Source organism: Oncorhynchus keta, chromosome 9 (genome assembly GCF_023373465.1).
Source record: "Oncorhynchus keta strain PuntledgeMale-10-30-2019 chromosome 9, Oket_V2, whole genome shotgun sequence".
NCBI lineage: Eukaryota > Metazoa > Chordata > Actinopteri > Salmoniformes > Salmonidae > Oncorhynchus > Oncorhynchus keta.
Genome location: NC_068429.1, coordinates 38,718,901 through 38,740,521, shown reverse-complemented (window position 1 = coordinate 38,740,521; position 21,621 = coordinate 38,718,901). Strand labels below are relative to the sequence as shown.

General features: G+C 42.3%; 1 protein-coding gene across 1 annotated transcript; it reads left to right on the top strand.

Moving 5' to 3' along the window:
- The first annotated feature begins 766 nt into the window (after nt 1-766).
- On the top strand, nt 767-20,655 carry LOC118387735 (G-protein coupled receptor-associated protein LMBRD2B-like). The gene is made up of 18 exons (XM_035776406.2): nt 767-934; nt 9,569-9,776; nt 9,932-10,047; nt 10,713-10,811; nt 11,033-11,200; nt 11,402-11,612; nt 13,124-13,198; nt 13,385-13,498; nt 13,640-13,823; nt 15,381-15,562; nt 15,702-15,835; nt 16,129-16,234; nt 16,326-16,423; nt 16,627-16,730; nt 16,844-16,890; nt 16,996-17,110; nt 17,360-17,486; nt 17,647-20,655. Exons 1-18 carry the CDS (start codon nt 876-878, stop codon nt 17,708-17,710), a joined length of 2,211 nt encoding a protein of 736 aa, XP_035632299.1. The 5' UTR covers nt 767-875; the 3' UTR covers nt 17,711-20,655.
- The last annotated feature ends 966 nt before the right edge of the window (nt 20,656-21,621 follow it).

Below are 21,621 nucleotides of genomic sequence, written 5' to 3'. Positions count from 1 at the left end.
ACAACAGATTTTTATCTTGTCAGCTCGGGGATTCAATCTAGGAACCTTTCAGTTACTGATCCAATGCTCTAATCACTAGGCTACCTGCCACCCGATTGCTGCTTTAAGGAGGCCAAATGACAGTACAAGGACAGACTGGAGCAACGATTCTCCGACTGGAGCAACGATTCTCCGCTAGCGAGTGCTCATCTGTCTGGAGAGGGCTTCAAAAGTGCACCAATTACAAACACAAAGCCCCCATATAGCAGGCGACTCCCACTGCTGAAAAAACTGAACGAATCACAAAAGACTCTCAACTCTCAGGTTACTACCCCTCCTCCCCCAATCTACTACCAACTCCACCCTCCCCCATTTCTCTCCAGGCTCCTCTCTACTGTGCCATCCCAGACAATGTATAGAGACAGAAACAGACAGAGGAATTTACACAAAGTTTACATACATTATATACAAAAATGATAAGTGAACATAGAGAGCTGTATAAATTCCTCTCTGTTTCTGTCTCTATATGTTGAATACTGCTAGCAGCACCATATCACCAATAAAAGTTCTGGGTATGTGTAAATATATCAACCGAATAAATGTGATTCTGATCTGGAATAAGAACATAGTCATACTGATTTTGAGTGATTTTAATGTTTCCTTCTTTCCAACTTTTATTTTTGTTTGCGTTGTCATTTTGAAAGACGTGGCTCTCTCTGACTTCATTATTGGTTCCTGTATATGTAGTCCATAGTATTTTAGCTCAAAGGTACTTTGAGACAAAACATGTTAGAAACGCGTACACTTCCCATCATCCTCAGCTGCCATAACGCAGACCAGGAAGAACCAAGGATGTGACGCTAATTCTTACATGGTACACAGTGGTTGTATTTTACATGATCATAGCTGGGATTTTGGCTATAATTCTAACCGTATATTCGAAACAAAAACGAAGGTAAGATACTATTTTAGCGTATGTAGTTAGCTACAAAGACCGTTTGTTCGCGAGTCGAGGTTAGCTAATGCTAGCTATAATTGAGTATTTTTGACAGATCGTTTGCTATTAATATTTCATCGAGGCCCAAAATGCGATAAATAAACAAGACAATTGAAGCGTTGATGTTAATTTGGTTTGACAAGTTGGATTTTAGATTTTTGTTTAACAAGTGTGGAAGCATCTTTGTTTGTTTTGTTATTGAATTGTAATGTGAGCTGACATACCAGCTTAGACGTTGGGCGCGTTCGACATTGCAGCCGACTTTAAGTCAGTTCGAGACTGACTCTGATCTACACATCACCTTGCATCCTAAATAACTACTCAATATTATTTGTAGATCAGTCAGTCAGTCACAATTTACCCATCATACATCACGGTTTTGATGCTCTCGAACACGGCCAATGTGTAGAATTTGCTAGTTAGCAAGCAAGGCGGCGCTCTCTGCTCATTTGAGGGATTTTATGTTTCCATGCACGGGCGCTGTTCCAAGCGCTGTTATGGATTACTTTATTAAAACGGATCCGTTTTATTTTCTACAACATTTTAAGCTAACAAGGGGTAGGCCTATGCCTTTCCATTTTTCTAGCGATTAGGGAGTGACTGTTATTTATAATAAGGGTTCCATGGAGAAAATCGGACCTCTTCAGAAATGTAAATGGATGGCCCTCTATATTTTACCTAAACCCTCCCTGAATGCTTGAAAGTGACCTTCCCCTATATACCCCAAATAATAATTAAAACAAATTGGATAGCAGAAAACATGTCTCCTTAGAAATGCATCATTAGAAACTGTGGCTGTAAGCACTACATGGATTTTGATGGTACACTGGGCTGCTGGCCAGAAGGTAGTGGGTTCGCAGACCACAGTATGGGTGGAAACATATCCTTTATAGTAAAACATTGCATGAATCTATCATCATATTTGTAGGTCAGAGAAAAAATGTCCTATTGCAGATCAGTGTTGCGGCGTCACTACAGCCTGGGGTTCGATCCCATAGGAGTCCCATAAGGCGGCGCACAATTGGCCCAGCGTCGTCCAGGTTAGGGGGGGGGTTTGGCCGTGGAGGACTTTACTTGGTTCACTGAGCTCTAGGGACGACTTGTGGCGGGCCTGGTGCCTGCAGGCTGACTTCGGTCGTCAGTCGAACAATGTTTCCTCCGACACATTGGTGGAGCTGGCTTCTGGGTTAAGCGAGCGGTTATTTAAGAAGCGCGGTTTGGCGGGTCAAGTTTCGGAGGACGCATGATTCTACCTTTGCCTCTCCCGAGCCCGTTGGGGTTGCAGCAATGAGATAAGATCGTAATCACGAAAAAGGGGATAAAAATTACAAAAATAAAAATCTGAGACATCATTAGGAATCTGAGCCTGGTACTTTTAAAAGTTAGGTCTACCAACGCAGAAAAATGTAAGCTTTAACTGCAGGCTACTCTTCTGTTGCTTCACGAGGTCACAAGTGTTTCACTAAAAGCTGGCTGGGTTTAAACATCTTCTATTGTACAGAAATTGAATAGCTTAATCAATTGATAGTGACGGAATTAGATTACTTCCCAAGCAAATTTAATTTGTTGTCTTTTCTGTTATAGACGGTTGTAGTTCCGCCTCTCAATGTTAAAGAAATGAAAAAAAGACCACTTTATTTATTGGAGTCACTTCTTTCCCGGGTATTTTACAGCTTGTTTCTAGCATAAATCATTGCGGACCAAAGCTCTGTTATGGATTAATTTATTAAAACGGATCCGTTTTATTTTCTTCAAAATTTTAAGCTAACAAGGGGTAGGCCTATGCCTTTTGCCATTTTCTTTAATTAAAGGTAGTCCTATGGCATACTTTCTCAATTCGAGTCTTGGTTTTAACTTAACAGCCCTGATATGGAGGTAGGGCATTTAAAGAGTGCATGGTGGGTGGAGGAACTGACCGACACATCTATGGATATAGCAGCCTATAGCCTAATATAGTCTGTCAAACAGGTAGGCCTACCTCATAATAGAAAGATATAGGCTCTAACACAAAGACCTCTTGTTGTTAGCAAAGTCTAATTAAAATGAATCTGGCTTATTGTGAGGTCAATAACTCTGATAAATACATCATATGCAAAAAAACATTGTTTTTAATCAAATGAATTATAGCAGTAGCAAGCTATGTAAGTTTAGCTCTGATCCTCCACTTCATGTTTAGTGCTCTCCTTCTCAAACTGAACATGTGCTATTCACCGAGTATACTAAACATGAGGAACAACTTCCTAATATTCAGTTGCCCCCCCGCGCCCGCCCTCAGAACATCCTCAATTCCTCGAGGCATGCAGTCTACAAGGTGTAGAAAGCATTCCGTAGTAGAGGTCGACCGATTAATCGGAATGGCCGATTAATTAGGGGCGATTTCAAGTTTTCATAACAATCGGAAATCGGTATTTTTGGGCGCGGATTTGCCAATTTTTAAAAATATTTTTTTTATTGATTATTTTTTATACCTTTATTTAACTAGGCAAGTCAGTTAAGAACACATTCTTATTTTCAATGACGGCCTAGGAACGGTGGTTTAACTGCCTTGTTCAGGGGCAGAAAGACAGATTTTCACCTTGTCAGCTCGGGGGATCCAATCGTGCAACCGTACAGTTAACTGGTCCAACGCAATAACGACCTGCCTCTCTCTCGTTGCACTCCACAAGGAGACTGCCTGCCTGTTACGCAAATGCAGTAAGCCAAGGTAAGTTGCTAGCTAGCATTAAACTTATCTTATAAAAAACAATCAATCATAATCACTAGTTAACTACACATGGTTGATGATATTTCTAGATATTATCTAGCGTGTTCTGAGTTGCATATAATCTGACTGAGCATACAAGTATCTGGCTGAGCGGTGGTAGGCAGAAGCAGGCGCGTAAACATTCATTCAAACAGCACTTTCCTGCGTTTTGCCAGCAGCTCCTCCTTGTGCGTCAAGCATTGCGCTGTTTATGACTTCAAGCCTATCAACTCCCGAGATGAGGCTGGTGTAACCGAAGTGAAATGGCTAGCTAGTTAGCGCGCACTAATAGCGTTTAAAACGTCAATCGCTCTGAGCCTTCTAGTAGTTGTTCCCCTTGCTCTGCTTGGGTAACACTGCTTCGATGGTGGCTGTTGTCGTTGTGTTGCTGGTTCGAGCCCAGGGAGGAGCGAGTAGAGGGACGGAAGCTATACTGTTACACTGGCAATACTAAAGTGCCTATAAGAACAACCAATAGTCAAAGGTAAATGAAATACAAATGGTATAGAGGGAAATAGTCCTATAATTCCTATAATAACTACAACCTAAAACTTCTTACCTGGGAATATTGAAGACTCATGTTAAAAGGAACCACCAGCTTTCATATGTTCTCATGTCCTGAGCAAGGAACTGAAACGTTAGCTTTCTTACATAGCACATATTGCACTTTTACTTTCTTCTCCAACACTTTGTTTTTGCATTATTTAAACCAAATTGAACATGTTTCATTATTTACTTGAGGCTAATTTTATTGATGTATTATATTAAGTTAAAATAAGTGTTCATTCAGTATTGTTGTAATTGTCATTATTACAAATACCTTAAATATATATATATATATATTTATATTTTAAAAATCAGCCGATTGAATCGGTATCGGCTCTTTTGGTCATCCAATAATCGGTATCGGCGCCGAAAAATCATAATCGGTCGACCTCTACTCCAGAAGTTGTATTTTCTTCTGTTCAAGCCATTCTGTTGTTGATTTACTTCTGTCTAATGGGTTGTTGTCCTGTTGCATCACCTAACTTCTGGTGAGCTTCAATTAACAGACAGATAGCCTTACATTCTCTTCCAGAATGTCTTGATAAACTTGGGAATTAATTTTTCCGTCTGATAGCAAGCTGTCCAGGCTCTGAGGTAGCAAAGCAGCCCCAAACCATGATGCTCCCTCCACCATATTTTACAGTTGGGATGAGGTTTTGATGTTGGTGTGGTGTGCCTTTTTTTTCTCCACACATATTGTTGTGTGTTCCTTCCAAACAACACAACTTTAGTTTCATCTGTCCACAGAATGTTTGGCAGAAGCGCTGTGGAACATCAGGTGCTCTTTTGCGACAGCAGTGGCTTCTTCCATGGTGTCCTCCCATGAACACAATTCTTGTTTAGTGTTTCACATATTGTAGACTCGTCAAGAGATGTTAGCATATTCCAGAGATTTCTGTAAGTCTTTAGCTGACACTCTAGGATTCTTTTTAACCTCATTGAGCATTCTGCGCTGTGCTCTTACAGTCATCTTTGCAGGACAGTCACTCCTAGGGAGAGTAGCAACAGCACTGAACTTTCTCCATTTATAAACCATTTTTCTTACTGTGGACTGATGAACATCAAGGCATTTAGAGATACATTTGTAACCCTTTCCAGTCTTATGCAAGTCGACAAATTAATCTTAGGTCTTCTGAGATCTTTTTTGTTTGAGGCATGGTTCACATCAGGCAATGCTTCTTGTGAATAGAAAACTCAAGATTTGAGTTTGTTTTTATAGGGCAAGGCAGCTTTAACCAACATCTCCAATCTCATCTCATTGATTGGAGTCCAGGTTAGCTGACTCCAATTTGTTTTTGGAGAAGTCATTAGCCTAGGGGCTCATATACTTTTTCCAACCTACACTGTGAATGTTTAAATGATGTATTCAATATAGACAAGAAAATTATAATAATTTATGTGTTAGTTTAAGCACACTGTGTTTGTCCATTGTAGTGACTGAAGATCAGATCAAATTTTATGCAGAAATCCAAGTAATTCCAAAGGGTTCACATACTTTTTCTTGCCACTGTAAACATTATTAAAGTGGCATTATTTAAAGTTATTAGTGATCCATTTATTTAAGTGTCCAGTGATTGGGTCTCAATGTAGGCAGCAGCCTCTCTGAGTTAATGATGGCTGTTTAGCAGTCTGATGGCCTTGAGATAGAAGCTGTTTTTCAATCTCTGTCCCAACTTTGATGTACCTGTACTGACCTCGCCTTCTGGATGGTAGCGGGGTGAACAGGCAGTGGCTTGGGTGGTTGTTGTCCTTGATGATCTTTTGGCCTTTCAATGACATCAGGTGCTGTAGATGTGCTGGAGGGCAGGTAGTTTGCCCCCGGTGATGCGTTGTGCAGACCACACCACCCTCTGGAGAGCCTTTCGGTTGAGGGCGGTGCAGTTGTTGTACCAGGCTGTGATACAGCCCGACAGGTTGCTCTCGATTGTGCGTCCTGTCAGGGTTTTGGGTGACAAGCCAAATTTCTTCAGCCTCCTGAGGTTGAAGAGGCGCTGTTGCGTCTTCTTCATCACACTGTCTGTGTGGGTGGACCATTTCAGTTTGTCTGTGATGAGGAACTTAACTTTCCACCTTCGTATTCCCACTGCTATCCCTTCGATGTGGATAGGGGGTGCTCCCTCTGCTGTTTCCTGAAGTCCACGATCATCTCCTTTGTTTTGTTGACGTTGAGTGAGTTTGTTTTCCTGACACCACACTCCGAGTGCCCTCACCTCGTTCCTGTAGGCTGTGTCGTTGTTGGTAATCAAGCCCACTACTGTTGTGTTGTCTGCAAACTTGATGATTGAGTTGGAGGCGTGCATGGCCACGCAGTCGTGGGTGAACAGGGACTACAGGAGAGGGCTGAGCACTCAGGGTGCGGGTCAGCGAAGTGGAGATGTTGTTTCCTACCTTCACCACCTGGGGGCGGCCCGTCAAAGTCCAGGACCCAATTGCACAGGGTGGGGTTGAGACCCAGGGCCTCCAGCTTGATGATGAGCTTGGAGGGTACTATGGTGTTGAATGCTGAGCTGTAGTCAATGTTAGCGAGCTGCGACGGTGGCACTGTATTATCCTCAAAGCGGGCAATGAAAGTCTTTAGTTTGTCTGGAATCATGACGTCGGTGTCCATGAAACAGGCTGTTTTTGTAGTCTGTGATTTCCTGTAGACCCTGCCACATACAGTGCCTTGCGAAAGTATTCAACCCCCTTGAACTTTGCGACCTTTTGCCACATTTCAGGCTTCAAACATAAAGATATAAAACTGTATTTTTTTGTGAAGAATCAACAACAAGTGGGACACAATCATGAAGTGGAACGACATTTATTGGATATTTCAAACTTTTTTAACAAATCAAAAATGGAAAAATTGGGCGTGCAAAATTATTCAGCCCCCTTAAGTTAATACTTTGTAGCGCCTCCTTTTGCTGCGATTACAGCTGTAAGTCGCTTGGGGTATGTCTCTATCAGTTTTGCACATCGAGAGACTGAATTTTTTTCCCATTCCTCCTTGCAAAACAGCTCGAGCTCAGTGAGGTTGGATGGAGAGCATTTGTGAACAGCAACATCTTTATGTTTGAAGCCTGAAATGTTGCAAAAGGTCGCAAAGTTCAAGGGGGCCGAATACTTTCGCAAGGCACTGTATGTCTCGTGTCTGAGTCGTTGAATTGCGACTCCACCTTGTCTCTGTACCGGCATTTCACTGTTTATATGCAGCTGTATTTCCAGACCTCTTTCCATGGTTAAATGCGGTGGATTGCGCTTTCAGTTTTGCACGAATGCTGTCACCCATCCACGGTTTCTGGTAAGGGTAGGTTTTAATAGTCACGATGGGTACAACATCTTTATAAACTCACTCACAGAGTCAGCGTATAGGTCTATGTTGCTCTCTGAGGATGACCGGAACATATTCCAGTCCGCGTGATCAAAACAATCTTGAAGCGTGGCTTCCGATTGGTCAGACCAGCATTGAATGGTTCTCGCCACTGGTACATCCTGTTTGAGTTTCTGCCTATAAGACGGTACGAGCAAGATGACGTTGTGGTCGGATTTGTCAAAGGAAGGGTGGGGGAGGGCTTTGTATGCATCGCAGAAGTTAGAGTAGCAATGGTCGAGTATTATCCCTGCACGTCGTGCAATTAATATGCTGATAGAATTTAGGTAGCCTTGTTCTCAAATTTGCTTTGTTAAAATCCCCAGCTACGATAAATGCAGCTTCCGGATATATAGTTTCCAGTATACATAGTCAATCAATCAAATTTATGTATCAAGCCCGTCTTACATTAGCTGATGTCACAAAGTGCTGTACAGAAACCCAGCCTAAAACCCCAAACAGCAAGCAATGCAGGTGTAGAAGCACGGTGGCCAGGAAAATCTCCCTAGAAAGGCAGGAACCTAGGAAGAAACCTAGAGAGGAACCAGGCTATGAGGGGTTCCAGTGTTGTGTTGGACAGTCATAGCCAGCTAGCTAATATAGCATTGCTCTGTTTGAGCAGGGTGTTTCAGTAGGCTAAACTAGCTACCTGTATTTGCTAGCTAAGTAAAACTGAAAGTGAATTTTTTTTTTTTTTTTACAATCTCTTTATTTCTCTCTTGCTTCTCCTTCATTGAGGAATAAATACTATGACTAAGAAAGCTATCATCAACAATCCCTCATCACTGGATGTGTCTCTCCTCAGCTCAAACTCGCCTCAGTCAAATCCGTACTTAAAAAGGCTGGAGCTTTATTTTTTTTCTTAAGATCCCCATTTTATTAGGATCTGACCATGACGACATCCAGAACTACAGGCCTATCTCCAACCAGCCCTTCCTGAGTATGCTCATCAACACCATCTGGCCACTCACAACCTACTGGAGCCCTTCCATTCGTCTTTAAGAGCTCACCTCCCCCATCTTCCAAGCAAAACTATTTAATGGCCCCCCTCTTGACAACAGAGAAGTTTTAGAGTTAATTTCATGCAATTCTACTCATTTTGCCAGATGGTGGAGAGAAATGTTTGCTAAGAAAATCAATGGGGGCCCCCCGGTCGGTAATTCCAGCATGATTACTACAAGTTGAATTATCTGGCCGCTAGCCTAACTTACCAATCTAAAACATGTTAGCCCACATGGGCTAGTTTAGTTACTCTCAGTGACTGACAAGAGAGAAACTCTGTACCCAAGAATCTGCCTGTCCTCACTCCTCATTCTACCCTCCTGCCCCACACACACCTTCACTCCTCCAGGTCGATCTCCCTTCAGCAGCCCCACAGCAGACTAAAAACTATGGGTGACACGGCTGTGGAACAGACTTCTAGTCACTGTCAGGGCTGCAGAGTCTCTGGCCTCATTTAAGGCTCAGCTCAAGACTGAGCTGTTCAGAAAAGCTTTCAGGGACCTCTGTTAATTCTGTTCTACTGTCCACTGGATCTGACAACACCTGTATATAGCGTTGATTGATGTCTGCTTATGTTGATGTTCTGTGTTTTGGATAGTTTTTATTATTAGAATTTTATTTTTAATTAATTCCTTTAGTGCCTTGGGTGTAAGAAAAGCCAGCGTTTTCTTCAAAGGAATGTTAGCGAGGTGCTGGGCCACCTTGTGGACTGGTAACATATGTTATCATATAAGGCAATTGTTTGCTCTGGATTGCAGGAAATGGTGGTTACAGTCCGCCCCCCGGCTATACACAGCAGCACCACCTCATTAAAAGAATCCGGGGAAGAACCCTGAAAGCACATTTTAAATGAATTATTATTATATTAGGTAGTGAATATGGCATTTCTCTTTCACAGCCTCTAGTCTATATAACTTCTAGGGATTGATTCTAAAACTTTCTCTCTTTTCAGTGACTGCGGTGGAGAGAGCGGTAAGAGAGGCAGGATGAGTGGGGCTGCGCTGGGCATTGAGATAGTGGTGGTGTTCTTCCTGGCTCTGTTCCTGCTGCATCGCTATGCAGACTTCCGTAAGCAGCAGAGGATGGTGCTGTTTGGCACCTTGCTGGCCTGGTACCTGTGTTTCCTCATCGTCTTCATTCTTCCTCTGGACATCAGCACGGTTAGTACTATTATTGAACACATTCACCACACACTGAAGCCTCATCTTATCCATTCCCTTTGACAAAAAAACTGGATCAAAATGGTGACCATTAACTTTGGTGTCTGTGTGTTTGCGTACCTCTCTGATGTCTTCCTGTGTGTTTGACCTTTCAGACAATCTACAAGCAGTGTAAGATTGATCATGAGGAACATCCCGCCGTACTCCCTGTGATCCCACTGCTATCCAATCAAACAGCAGGAAACTCAACTATGGCCACTGCCACTAAAAGGTTAGAGTGCCTAGGGTGTCATCAAATGTTCCTGTGTAATAGGATTTGGTTCAGCATTCAGGGTAATGACATGATAGGTCAAAGGTCAGGATTTGGTTGAACAAAATGCCAGCGTACCCTGGTTACCAAAGACCAGGGACGAGGGGTCCAGCCAGAAAGCAGTAACCACTGCTGTAATTTCAAACATGACACTGTATTTCAGCTGTCTTCTCAAACCAGAGAGGTTTTGCAGAGGCTCGTCTAAATCAGATTTACAAGAAAGGTTTTGTATATCTGTTGTCACACACACTTATTTGCAACAGCTAGACATAATCTAATTTCACTTATAAAAGTCCAGCCTCTTCCTACCATGAAATGTTGAGTACACCGGGTCCTTTTTAGTTTTGCTCATTGTTATGTAAAGTGTTTTTTTCCCAGTCTGACATGTTACCCTAATAGTTTATACAAGGCAAACATTGGAGTTCCATGGTTTAAATATGAAGATCAATGTTCGTGTACTTTGCTCCAGTTTCAATGTTTTGATTCATCTTAAATAGGTCACCAGCACACGAGCACAGTATACACTGAGTGTACAAAACATTAACTCTGTGTATAACTAACTCAGTGTATAATCAGTATAGCGTAAGCTTTATTTCCCCACGTTTGCTTTGTGTTTTCCTTGACAGTGTTCTAAAGGTGTGCTACGAGCCATGGAGCTACATTCCAGATGGAATCATGCCTGTGTTCTGGAGAGTTGTTTACTGGACCTCTCAGTGTCTCACCTGGTGAGGTTTAGAGCAGAATTTGCATGGTGTTGTATGTACTTGTACTGGAAACACTCGACTGACAAGGACTTGGGACAGGAATTGTCTGCCCGAGTTAATTTAGTTTGACTGACAGTCTTTCTCCACTAAGCCAATCACCCACATCTGTCCCTATAGAGATGTTCTCTTAATTCACATATTCTAGTACACTTGCCTTACTCCAGATGTTTATGTTCTTGCAGGCTGCTGCTGCCCTTCATGCAGTCCTATGCACGCTCAGGGGGCTTTTCCATCACTGGGAAAATAAAGACTGCACTGATAGAGAATGCTATTTATTACGGAACGTACCTGCTCATCTTCGGCTCACTGCTTATCTACGTGGCCGTTCATCCTCAGTGGCACCTCTCCTGGTGAGTGCACAGCAACATGGACAAATTTGTGGTTTGGAAAGTGTGCTGTTGACTACACACAAAATAAAGTGTAATATTCCGTATTTCACCTCATTTGTATTCTACACAACTCGGTGCAAACATGGAAGGGTAATTAGGAGGAACCATGTTTGTCTTCGTCTCGCGTAAATCTGGTTTGGTCTGTCTCCCTGCTTCTCTCAGGTATGAGCTGCAGACAATAGGCATCACTGCAGCCAACACCTGGGGTCTGTTCCTGCTGGTGCTGTTGCTGGGTTACGGCCTGGTGGAGATTCCGCGCTCCTATTGGAACGCCTCGCGGCGGGGACACCTGCTCATCAAGACCTACTTCAAGGCAGCCAAGCTGATGACGGAGAAGGCTGATGCACAGGAGAACCTAGAGGATGTCATGGAGGTAGGGAATACTTCCTGCTCTCACTATGAAATGGCAAGTTTAGTGTGCTCTGTTTCTTAGAAATTAAATTGTGTTGAACACTAGAAAAGCCTGGCCTCGTTTGACCCCCCCCTTCGGGCCAATGATGCTTCTTTTGAACGTCAACATTCTAACAGTCTAATAAATACATCTTATATACAGTATGCTATCGAAAAAAACATCATTTGGTTGTGTTTATAACATTAGAATACGAAAGAATTTCAAAGAACACTAGCATTTTCAACTGTAGACCATACAAAGGAAAAAAACACAAACACCACAATTTGTGTTAAAAACCATTTAAATAAACATCACCACAAATATCATTCATTCATTACAAGCTGGTCTTAAGGAACATTTTGAATTTTGAATAAAAGCATTGAAAAAGAACAGAATAGCATTTTGAATTTAAATATATTACTGTGAGTGTTGCGAGTTCACGTGGGGAACGCATGGAATCTTGGTAATTCTCCCAAAAAGTAATATATATTTTTTTTTATATAGAGCTCAAGGGCAATGATGGGTAATTTGGAAACTACAGAATGCACTTTCTGATACTATATAGACATAATTTGAAAAAGTCACTTTTTGGCGCTCTGTTTACCTGCCTCTGTGTCAATTCCAAGCCCCGCTGTGCATCAATCAATCAAATGTATTTATAAAGCCCTTTTTACATCAGCCGATGACACAAAGTGCTGTACAGAAACCCAGCCTAAAACCCCAAACGGCAAGCAAAGAAGATATAGAAGCATGGTGGCTAGGAAAAACTCCCTAGAAAGGCTGGAACCGAGGAAGAAACCTAGAGAGGAACCAGGCTATGAGGGGTGGCCAGTCCTCTTCTGGCTGTGCCGGGTGGAGATTATAACAGAACATGGCCAAGATGTTCAAACGTTCATAGATGACCAGCAGGGTCAAATAATAATTATCACAGTGGTTGTAGAGGGTGCAACAGGTTAGCACCTCAGGAGTAAATGTCAGTTGGCTTTTCATAGCCAATCATTCAGAGTTCGAGACAGCAGGTGCGGTAGAGAGAGAGTCGTAAAACAGCAGGTCCGGGACAAGGTAGCACGTCCGGTGAACAGGTCAGGGTTCCATATCCGCAGGCAGAACAGTTGAAATATATTGCATCAGATTCTTCATATACAATTTATAATATTCTCACCCATCAGACTATTGTCAATTTAATCTTGTTTTTAGGCTAACTCTCTTATTCTATGTGTGAATTTATTTGTTAGGTGTAGTTTCGATGGGCCATCAGCTACGCAGGCTGACTGCCAGTGAATGACTCGCGGTGTCCTCTTGAAACTGCTTATCTCATTTGTTTGATTTTATAGACTTATTTAGGAAAGTCAAGGACATGTGGGGACATGGCATGACTTAAAAAAATGGCAGAGTAATTTAAAAAAGTACATTTTGTTTTGAGTCAACATGACTCTCTCGGCTTCCCTAGAGTTAATTGATGTCCGTTTTTTTTTTTTGTGGATCTGTTTTAGGAAGTGCGAAAGGTCCAAGAATCCATCAAGTACAACCACCCACTGAGGAAGTACATCGATACTGTTCTTAGAAAGGTAAGATTAAAGGAGCTTCATGAGGAAAGAAACAATTTGCACATTATTAGTGAAGAATAGATGGAGCCCCAACACAATCTCCGCTCCGTGTGCTTAACGTGAGGATTAAACAAGTGAGGAATGTGACGTGGCCTGAGAAAGACGGGCACCTTTTGTTAATCCTAACACACAAGTTTTCTCCCTTAGTGCCCTGTGGACTACCAGGAGAAGATGGGCAGAAACATGGATGACTATGAGGACTTTGATGACAAACAGAACACCTATCCCAGTGAGAAGAGCCTGGTGAAGCTTCACAAACAAGTAAAATGAAGAAATATATTTGAGGGCTTTTCACTTAAGTATTTCATTGTGTTTACTTTATTGTACTGATATATCCAGTAGCTATATTCTATTCAATTGTGGTTAAATCAGACTGATGTGGTTATTTTTGTGAATGGTCAGGTAATTTACGCAGTGCAGAGACACAACCGGACCCGTGTCCAGTGGCTGATCCTCCTGCAGCAGGCTATGCACCTGGAGGACGTGGCCAAGAATGAGACCAGCTCAGCCCACCAGTTTGTCCACAGCTTCCCCTCCACAGAACCAACTAGCTGGCTCAGCCGATACTTTTACACCCCTACCGTAGGTGGGTCACATCAAATTGTATTGGTCACGTACACTTGTTTAGCAGATGTTATTGCGGGTGTAGCGAAATGCTTGTGTTTCTCGCTCTAACAGTGCATTAATATCTAACAAGTAATGTCCAACAATTTCAAAACACACTCAAATTTAAAGTAAAGTAATGGATCCAAGAATATACAAATATTTGGACGAGCAATGTCAGAGCAGCACCGACCAAGATACAGCAGAACAGGAAAGAACACAGCATACACATATGAGATGAGCAATGCAAAATATGTAAACATCATCAGTGACCAGTGTTCCACTATTAAAGTGGCCAGCGATGTTAAAGTCTATGTATATAGGGCAGCAGCCTCCAATGTGCCAGCGATGGCCATTCAACAGTCTGATGGCCCCTGTCCCTCAGTCTCTCGGTTCTAGCTTCAATGCACCTTTACTGCCCCTCCACCCCCCGGGTGAACAGGTAGTGGCCCGGGTGGCTGCCATCCCTGATGATCCCCTTGGCCCTCCTGTGACATCGGTGCTGCAGGTGTCCTGGAGAGCAGACAGCCCGCCCCCGGTGATGCGCTGGGGAGACAACACCCACCCTCTGGAGAACCCCGCAGTCGCGCCGCATCAGGCGGCGACACAGCCCGACAGGGCGCACTCAACTGTGCATCTGCAAAAGCTTGTGAGGGTTTTAGGCGATAAGCAAAATCTCCTCAGCCTCCTGAGGTTAGAGGCTCTGCTGCACCCCCTTAACCACACTGTACGCACGGGTGGACCACCTCAGTGTCAGTGATGTTTACGCCGAGGAACTTGAAGCCCTCCGCATTCTCCACTGCGGTCCCACCACTGCCGTGTCGGCCACAAACTTGATGACCAAGCTGGAGGCGCGCGCGGCCACGCAATCATGGCAGTACAGGAGGGGGCCGAGCACGCATCCCCGCTGGGCCCCATTGCCGAGGACAAAAGAGGTGGAGGTGCCCTTCACCACCTGGGGCTGGCCAGGACCCAGTTGCACAAGGTGGGGTTCTGACCCAGGGCCTCAAGCTTAATGATGAGCTTGGAGGGTATTATGGTGTTGAATGATGAGCTATAGTCAATGAACAGCATTCTTACATAGGTATTCCTCTTGTCCAGATGGGAATGGGCAGTGCAGTACGATGGCGATTGCATCGTCTGTGGATCTATTGGGGTGGTAAGCAAATTGAAGTGGGTCTAGGGTGGCAGGTTGGTGATATGATCTTTTACTAGTCTCTCAAAGCACTTCATGATGACAGAAGTGAGTGCTACGGGGCCATTTAGTTCAGTTACCTTTTGCTTTGTTGGGTACAGGAACAGTGGTGGACATCTTGAAGCATGTGGGGACAGCAGACTGGGATAGGGAGAGATTGAATATGTCCATACCCTCTGGATCAACTTTACAACTGACTGACTGTTCACTCACCTACAGTATGCTCTTCGCAGTGTCGGGTGCAGGGCTCCCTAATGGGTCTTACCCTGTCTAGTCTTCCATTCCGCTTCTCATTTGGGATGTTTCTGAACGTCTTAAGATCCTTGTGTGTTTGTTCTTCTCCAGAGTGGTACTGGGAGTGCCTGCTGAAACATTGGTTCTACCGGCTGCTGGCTGTGGTGTTGTCTCTGTTTTCTGTGGCCGTGGTGTGGTCTGAGTGCACCTTCTTCAGCACCCGACCCGTCCTCTCTCTCTTCGCTGTCTTCATCCAGCTCGCTGAGAGAGACTACAACTACTTGTACATTGAGGTGAGACGCCAACGGAAAGCAGTTACACCAATTAGTACAGTAGTACACCAGTATCTGATAGTATCAACATCCTGTTGTGTATTCATAATTCAGTTGGAGCTTGTCGGTCTTCTCACATGGTTATTGTTTTGTCCACTAGATGGCGTGCTTCATCACCATCTTCTTCCTGTGCACCTGTGTTTACTCCACTGTGTTCCGGATCAGAGTGTTCAACTACTACTACCTGGCCTCCCACCACCAGACTGACGCCTACAGCCTGCAGTTCAGTGGCATGTAAGTGACTGGGCGGTAGAGAGCAGTGAGAGGAGGAATTTGGGTCTGATTGCATAGCTAAGTATCAAAGAGAGAGGACCTCTCTGGAAATCATAGACAGTATAAGTTAGAAATGGAGGAAATTGACATTCAGAAAGTGGTGTGTGTTTTTCTGGTTTTGGTGCATGTGTGCACAGAGCTATACTGTATGTGGACAGCTACACTGAAAATGACCATACTATCCCTTACTTTTCCCCTGGTATATGTGTATGTAACATGATTTCATGTTAAATGTCTTCTTTGTTGCTCTTTAGGCTGTTCTGCCGTCTGACCCCTCCTCTGTGTCTGAACTTCCTGGGTCTGATCCACATGGACTCTGCTATCTCCCACCAACAGAAGGAGCAGACGGCCTACACCTCTGTAAGACACGAGCACGTCCTTCTGACAGTGATTGAACATATTCCTTGATGTGTTCTTTTCCTCATGTTGATGATATGTCACTCCTTTGCAGATCATGGGTTCTATGAGGGTCCTATCGTTCATAGCTAATGGCTTCTACATCTATTACCCCATGCTCATATTGCTGCTCTGCATCGCTACCTACTTCAGGTGAGTCCAGTCTGCTGTTTAGATTTTGGAATTCAATTGCATTTGTAGATCAATAATATTAGGATACATGATGATATCAACTTACTGTTCTACAAGGAGTACTCTTCCAATGACCCAGAAGGACTATCAGCGCACATACATACTGTGCAAGAACAAGTGTTGATTTATGATAGACCCTCATAGTTTCTGTATGAACCCTTTAGCCTGGGCACCCGCTGTCTGAACCTCCTGGGCTTTCAGCAGTTTGTGGGAGACAATGAAATGACCTCTGACCTGATCGATGAGGGCAAGGAGCTCATTCGGCGAGGTTTGGCACCACTTGAATTGAAACCTTCTGACAGGGAGGGGGCTTTGGTTTTCTGTGTATGTGTGGTTGTCGACAAGAACAACGGTACTTAGTGATTTCTCTGTTTCTGACAGAGAAAAGAAAGCTCCAAAGGATTGAGGATGGAGAGAACCGACGAAGGGCGAGTGCCTAGTTTTAATTTCCCATGGCCCTTTATTGTGTGCGTTGGTAGTTATTTTTTTGCAAAGAAACAGATCCAGATGGTAACGTCAGGCCTGTGTTCTAGGAGTGGAAAGAGCGCTATGGTAACACCCGGGAAGACACCGCCAGGAATAGGATTAGAAATGAAGCAGCTGAAATGACAGAGACCAGCTACTCCGATACTGTCCCTAACACTAGACGTGAGTGAATGGTCGCCGAGCCTGCTTGCATTACGTTGTGCTTGTTTTTCTACAGTTTGGCTAGGTTTTACACGTTGCTTTGTTAAACAATCAATCACTGGTTTGTTTCCTATTGTAGAGTCATGGCTTATCATAACGCCACTGAGGATATCAACACCACATCTTCTTTATAAATCCCTTCTAACATGTATCTGAATTGAACTGCGGAAGGCAGTGAAATGGTATTGACTGTTGTCGTTCCTCCAACAGAGGCCAAGTACTCTCGGACTGGCAGAGGAACAGAGAGAGACTCTATAGAACTTCTCCAGGATGCAGAGCCTTTGGACTTCAATGCAGAGACCCTTTCAGACGACCCTCTTGAATCAGGTTCCACCAGGTAATATGTCCTCCAGTGCCCACTCTTATATAATTAAGTGTGTTAGTATAATTTTCTGGTGTGTGTGTGTGTGTGTGTGTGTGTGTGTGTGTGTGTGTGTGTGTGTGTGTGTGTGTGTTAAACATATACAATATGCTCACTGTGCCTCTCCATGTTGCAGACATGTACCAGGCAGGTACCTGTCCATGTCCTCGTCACGGAGCAGAATCTTTGATGACGTTTGAGAGAAGTAGAGAGGGGAAGTCGAAGGAACAGGAAAGCTAGAACCACACGTTCATTTTCATCCTCCACTTTTCAGGGAAGACCATACGAAGGAGAGACGCTCTCTCAACCTCTGTGAATGTAGCAAGCACATGACCTCTATCTCACACTACACTGTTGGCCTGATGTATCTGCTACCCTTCGTTTCCAATAGCTTGTCGCCTGTCAGAACACTCCAGTGGCTGTTAATATACACTTCCCCATTAGGCAGATAGCTGTCCTCCCAGTGCCAGCCAGTGTGCATCATGTCATGAATGCATGAACCTGTACCCTATTTGGGCTTATCATTGTTAATCCGTTTTGTTATTTCATTTGTTACTTATGTGCATGAATTTCTATTAAAGGTCCTCTGTTCATTTGATACCCACTGGGATGTGTCTTCCATCAGAAATCTGGTTGACGGGTTGAGCGAATTGTTTTTTTTTGTTGAGAAGATAAGTAATTAACACTAATGAAGGATATTGTGGAAGGGGGAGACTTATACAATACCGTTCAAAAGTTTGGGGTCACTTAGAAATGTCACTTAGAAATGTCCACTTTTTCTTTGTCCATTAAAATAACATCAAATTGATCAGAAATAGAGTGTAGACATTGTTAATGTTGTAAATGACTATTGTAGTTGGAAACGACAGATTTTTATTGGAATATCTCATAGGCGTACAAGAGGCCCATTATCAGCAGCCAATGTGTTCCAATGGCACGTTGTGTTAGCTAATCCAAGTTTAGCATTTTAAAATGGCTAATTGAACATTAGAAAACCCTTTTGCAATTATGTTAGCACAGCTGAAAAACTGTTGTCCTGATTAAAGAAGCAATACAACTGGCCTTCTTTAGACAAGTTGAGTATCTGGAGCAGCAGCATTTGTGAGTTCAATTACAGGCTCAAAATGGCCAGAAACAAAGCTCTTTGTATTCTTGTTCTGAGAAATTAAGGCTATTCCACGTGCTAACATAATTGCAAAAGGGTTTTCTAATGTTCAATTAGCCATTTTAAAATGATCAACTTGGATTAGCTGACACAGCGTGCCATTGGAACACATGAGTGATGGCTGCTGATAATGGGCCTCTGTACGCCTATGTAGATATTCCATGAAAAAATTCTGCCGTTTCCAGCTACATTAGTCATTTACAACATTGACAATGTCTACACTGTATTTCTGATCAATTTGATGTTATTTTAATGGCCAAAAAATGTCCTTGTTTTTTAAAGAAAAGCACATTTCTAAGTAACCCCAAACCTTTGAATGGTAGTGTGTGTGTGTGTGTGTGTGTGTGTGTGTGTGTGTGTGTGTATATATCTCTTTTTTTAATGCGTTTATATTTATCTCCTAAAAGTTCCTAACTACCTACTTATTTAACTGTGCCAGAAAAATAGAAATAGTGGAACAAATGATCAATGTTTCAATGAATTAGTCTTGTGTTGTCACTTGTCAGTCTTGTAGAATTCTATGATTTCTGGTTTATGGAAGGATGGACAGTTGCTTGGGACTGTTTCTGAAGCTGCTACCATAGAAACCAAGTGTACAGTAGACAGTCCTCTATTTCTTGTATAATCTATGTGATCCAGCCCATACTGAGCTAACACGCATGGTGTTTATACTGCCCACAGAGCTGAATACTAACTTGAGATGTGTGTTGTTAACTCACATTATTTGTGCAAGGGAATTGATGTCAGATTAGTGCAAATCGGAACTCAAGTTGGAATTCGGCCCATAACGCTAGAGATGTTGTTGCAATTGGAGGTCAACTGATACAGCTGTTATGTATTGTTATGTATACTCTCTTTTCTATTCCTGATGTCAGAATGACCTTAAACTTTTTGTGTTTGAGAATTTATTTGTTTAAATTCTGTTGAAAGGCCTGTTTAAAAAAAAAAATTGGCAATATTGTGTCATTGACCGCTGGACATTTAGTAAACTATTTAGAATTGTAGGTGTTAAAGAATCTACTGAAGTCTTTTTGGGGTATCATTGTGCCATTTTAATGTTTTTATTTGTGTTTATTCGGCTGCATTACGAAAATGGCAAATGCACATTTTCCCAATTATGATTCCATTTTTGGTTTTAATTACTTGGCTCAATCAACAAAAACAAGTGACCTTCAAATGTCTTACTTTTTAAATATTTATCCTTACATTGATCAAGAGGTCTTGCTGGCAGGTACAGCAAAGCAACAGGCCATTTACATCTCTGAAATACTGTACATTCCCAAACATCTTTCAAGGCAGGTTCCCAAAAGACGGACTGCACAATGTGTCAACATGGAAGAACTACTGTACGAGCTCTAGTTGGATTGAGTAATTCAGATGTAACACACACACACACACACACACCATAGCATGCAGGTTAAATGCATGATATTCATATTTGAAGGAGATAGACAATTATCCTAAAATCATGTTAAATTATAATTCAATGTAATCTGCTGTAAATAATATTTTAGATTTAACCAGAAAAGTCTCTTTCCATGTCTTTGTTAATGATGCACTGTTGTATATTTTGTTTGCTTTTTTGTTTTGTTTTATATTGTTCTTTTAATATAGCAGACAGAAAAGGTCAACACATGTACAACATGCTATTTATTGTAAATGAATTGAACTACATCTGTTTAGAATCCCATTTACCTTAATCTCCTTAAAATCTCTGTAAGAAATTAATGAAAGTTCCTAATGAATTATACTGTAGTGTTAGTGAGATGGGTAACCTCACACTGATGATTTTGGTGAAGACGTTTTTGCTTTGTATCTTGAAATATATTATGTACAGGTATATTTCATTTTCTTTGCACATGTACTCTGATGCTGGAATGTTATAATTTATTAAACCCAGGTGTTGGACCTCTGTGGTTTTTTAAAAATGTAGTATTTAGACTAAAGTGTTGTGGAATGAAATAAAACCTCTTAATTATGTATTCCTATCATATCGTATTTGTTTTGGAGAGGACTGGCAATTTACAGACAGGACAAGGGGCACCTATGGTGCACTTGAGTAACCTTTTCAATAATAAAAGGTTATTATGATCTTCGTAAGCAGTGGTGGAAAAAGTACTCAATTGTCATACTTGAGTAAAAGTAAAGATACTTTAATAGAAAATTACTCAAGTAAAAGTGAAACTTGCCCATTTAAAATTCTACTTGAGTAAAAGTTGAGTGTTTTTGAGTCTGCCAGATTAGAAGCAGTAGGGATGACAATGTGTAATATTGAGGATTAATGTACTGTAGGCTACTTAATGTGATGTGGTTGTTCCACCTTGCTATCTTAATGTGAATGTACTAACTGTAAGTCTCTGGATAAGAGCGTCTGCTAAATGACTAAAATGTAAATGTAAAATATTGATAGGTGTGTGAATTTGACCATATTGCTCCCCTGGCTAAGCATTTGAAATGTAACTAAACTCAGCAAAAAAATAAACATCCTCTCACTGTCAACTGTTTATTTTCAGCAAACGTGTGTAAATATTTGTATGAACATAAGATTCAACAACTGAGACATAAACTGAACAAGTTCCACAGATGTGACTAACAGAAATAGAACAATGTGTCCCTGAACAAAGGGGGGGTCAAAATCTAAATGTAACATTCAGTATCTTGTGTGGCCACCAGCTGCATTAAGTACTGCAGTGCATCTCCTCATGGACTGCACCAGATTTTGCAGTTCTTACTGTGAGATGTTACCCCACTCTTCCACCAAGGCACCTGCAAGTTCCCGGACATTTCTCATGCTCATTCCTTTGACGATAAACGCAAATCTGACCATCACCCCTGGTGATACAAAACCGCAACTCATCAGTGAAGAGCCCTTTTTGCCAGTCCTGTCTGGTCCAGCGACGGTGGGTTTGTGCCCATAGGCGACGTTGTTGCCGGTGATGTCTGGTG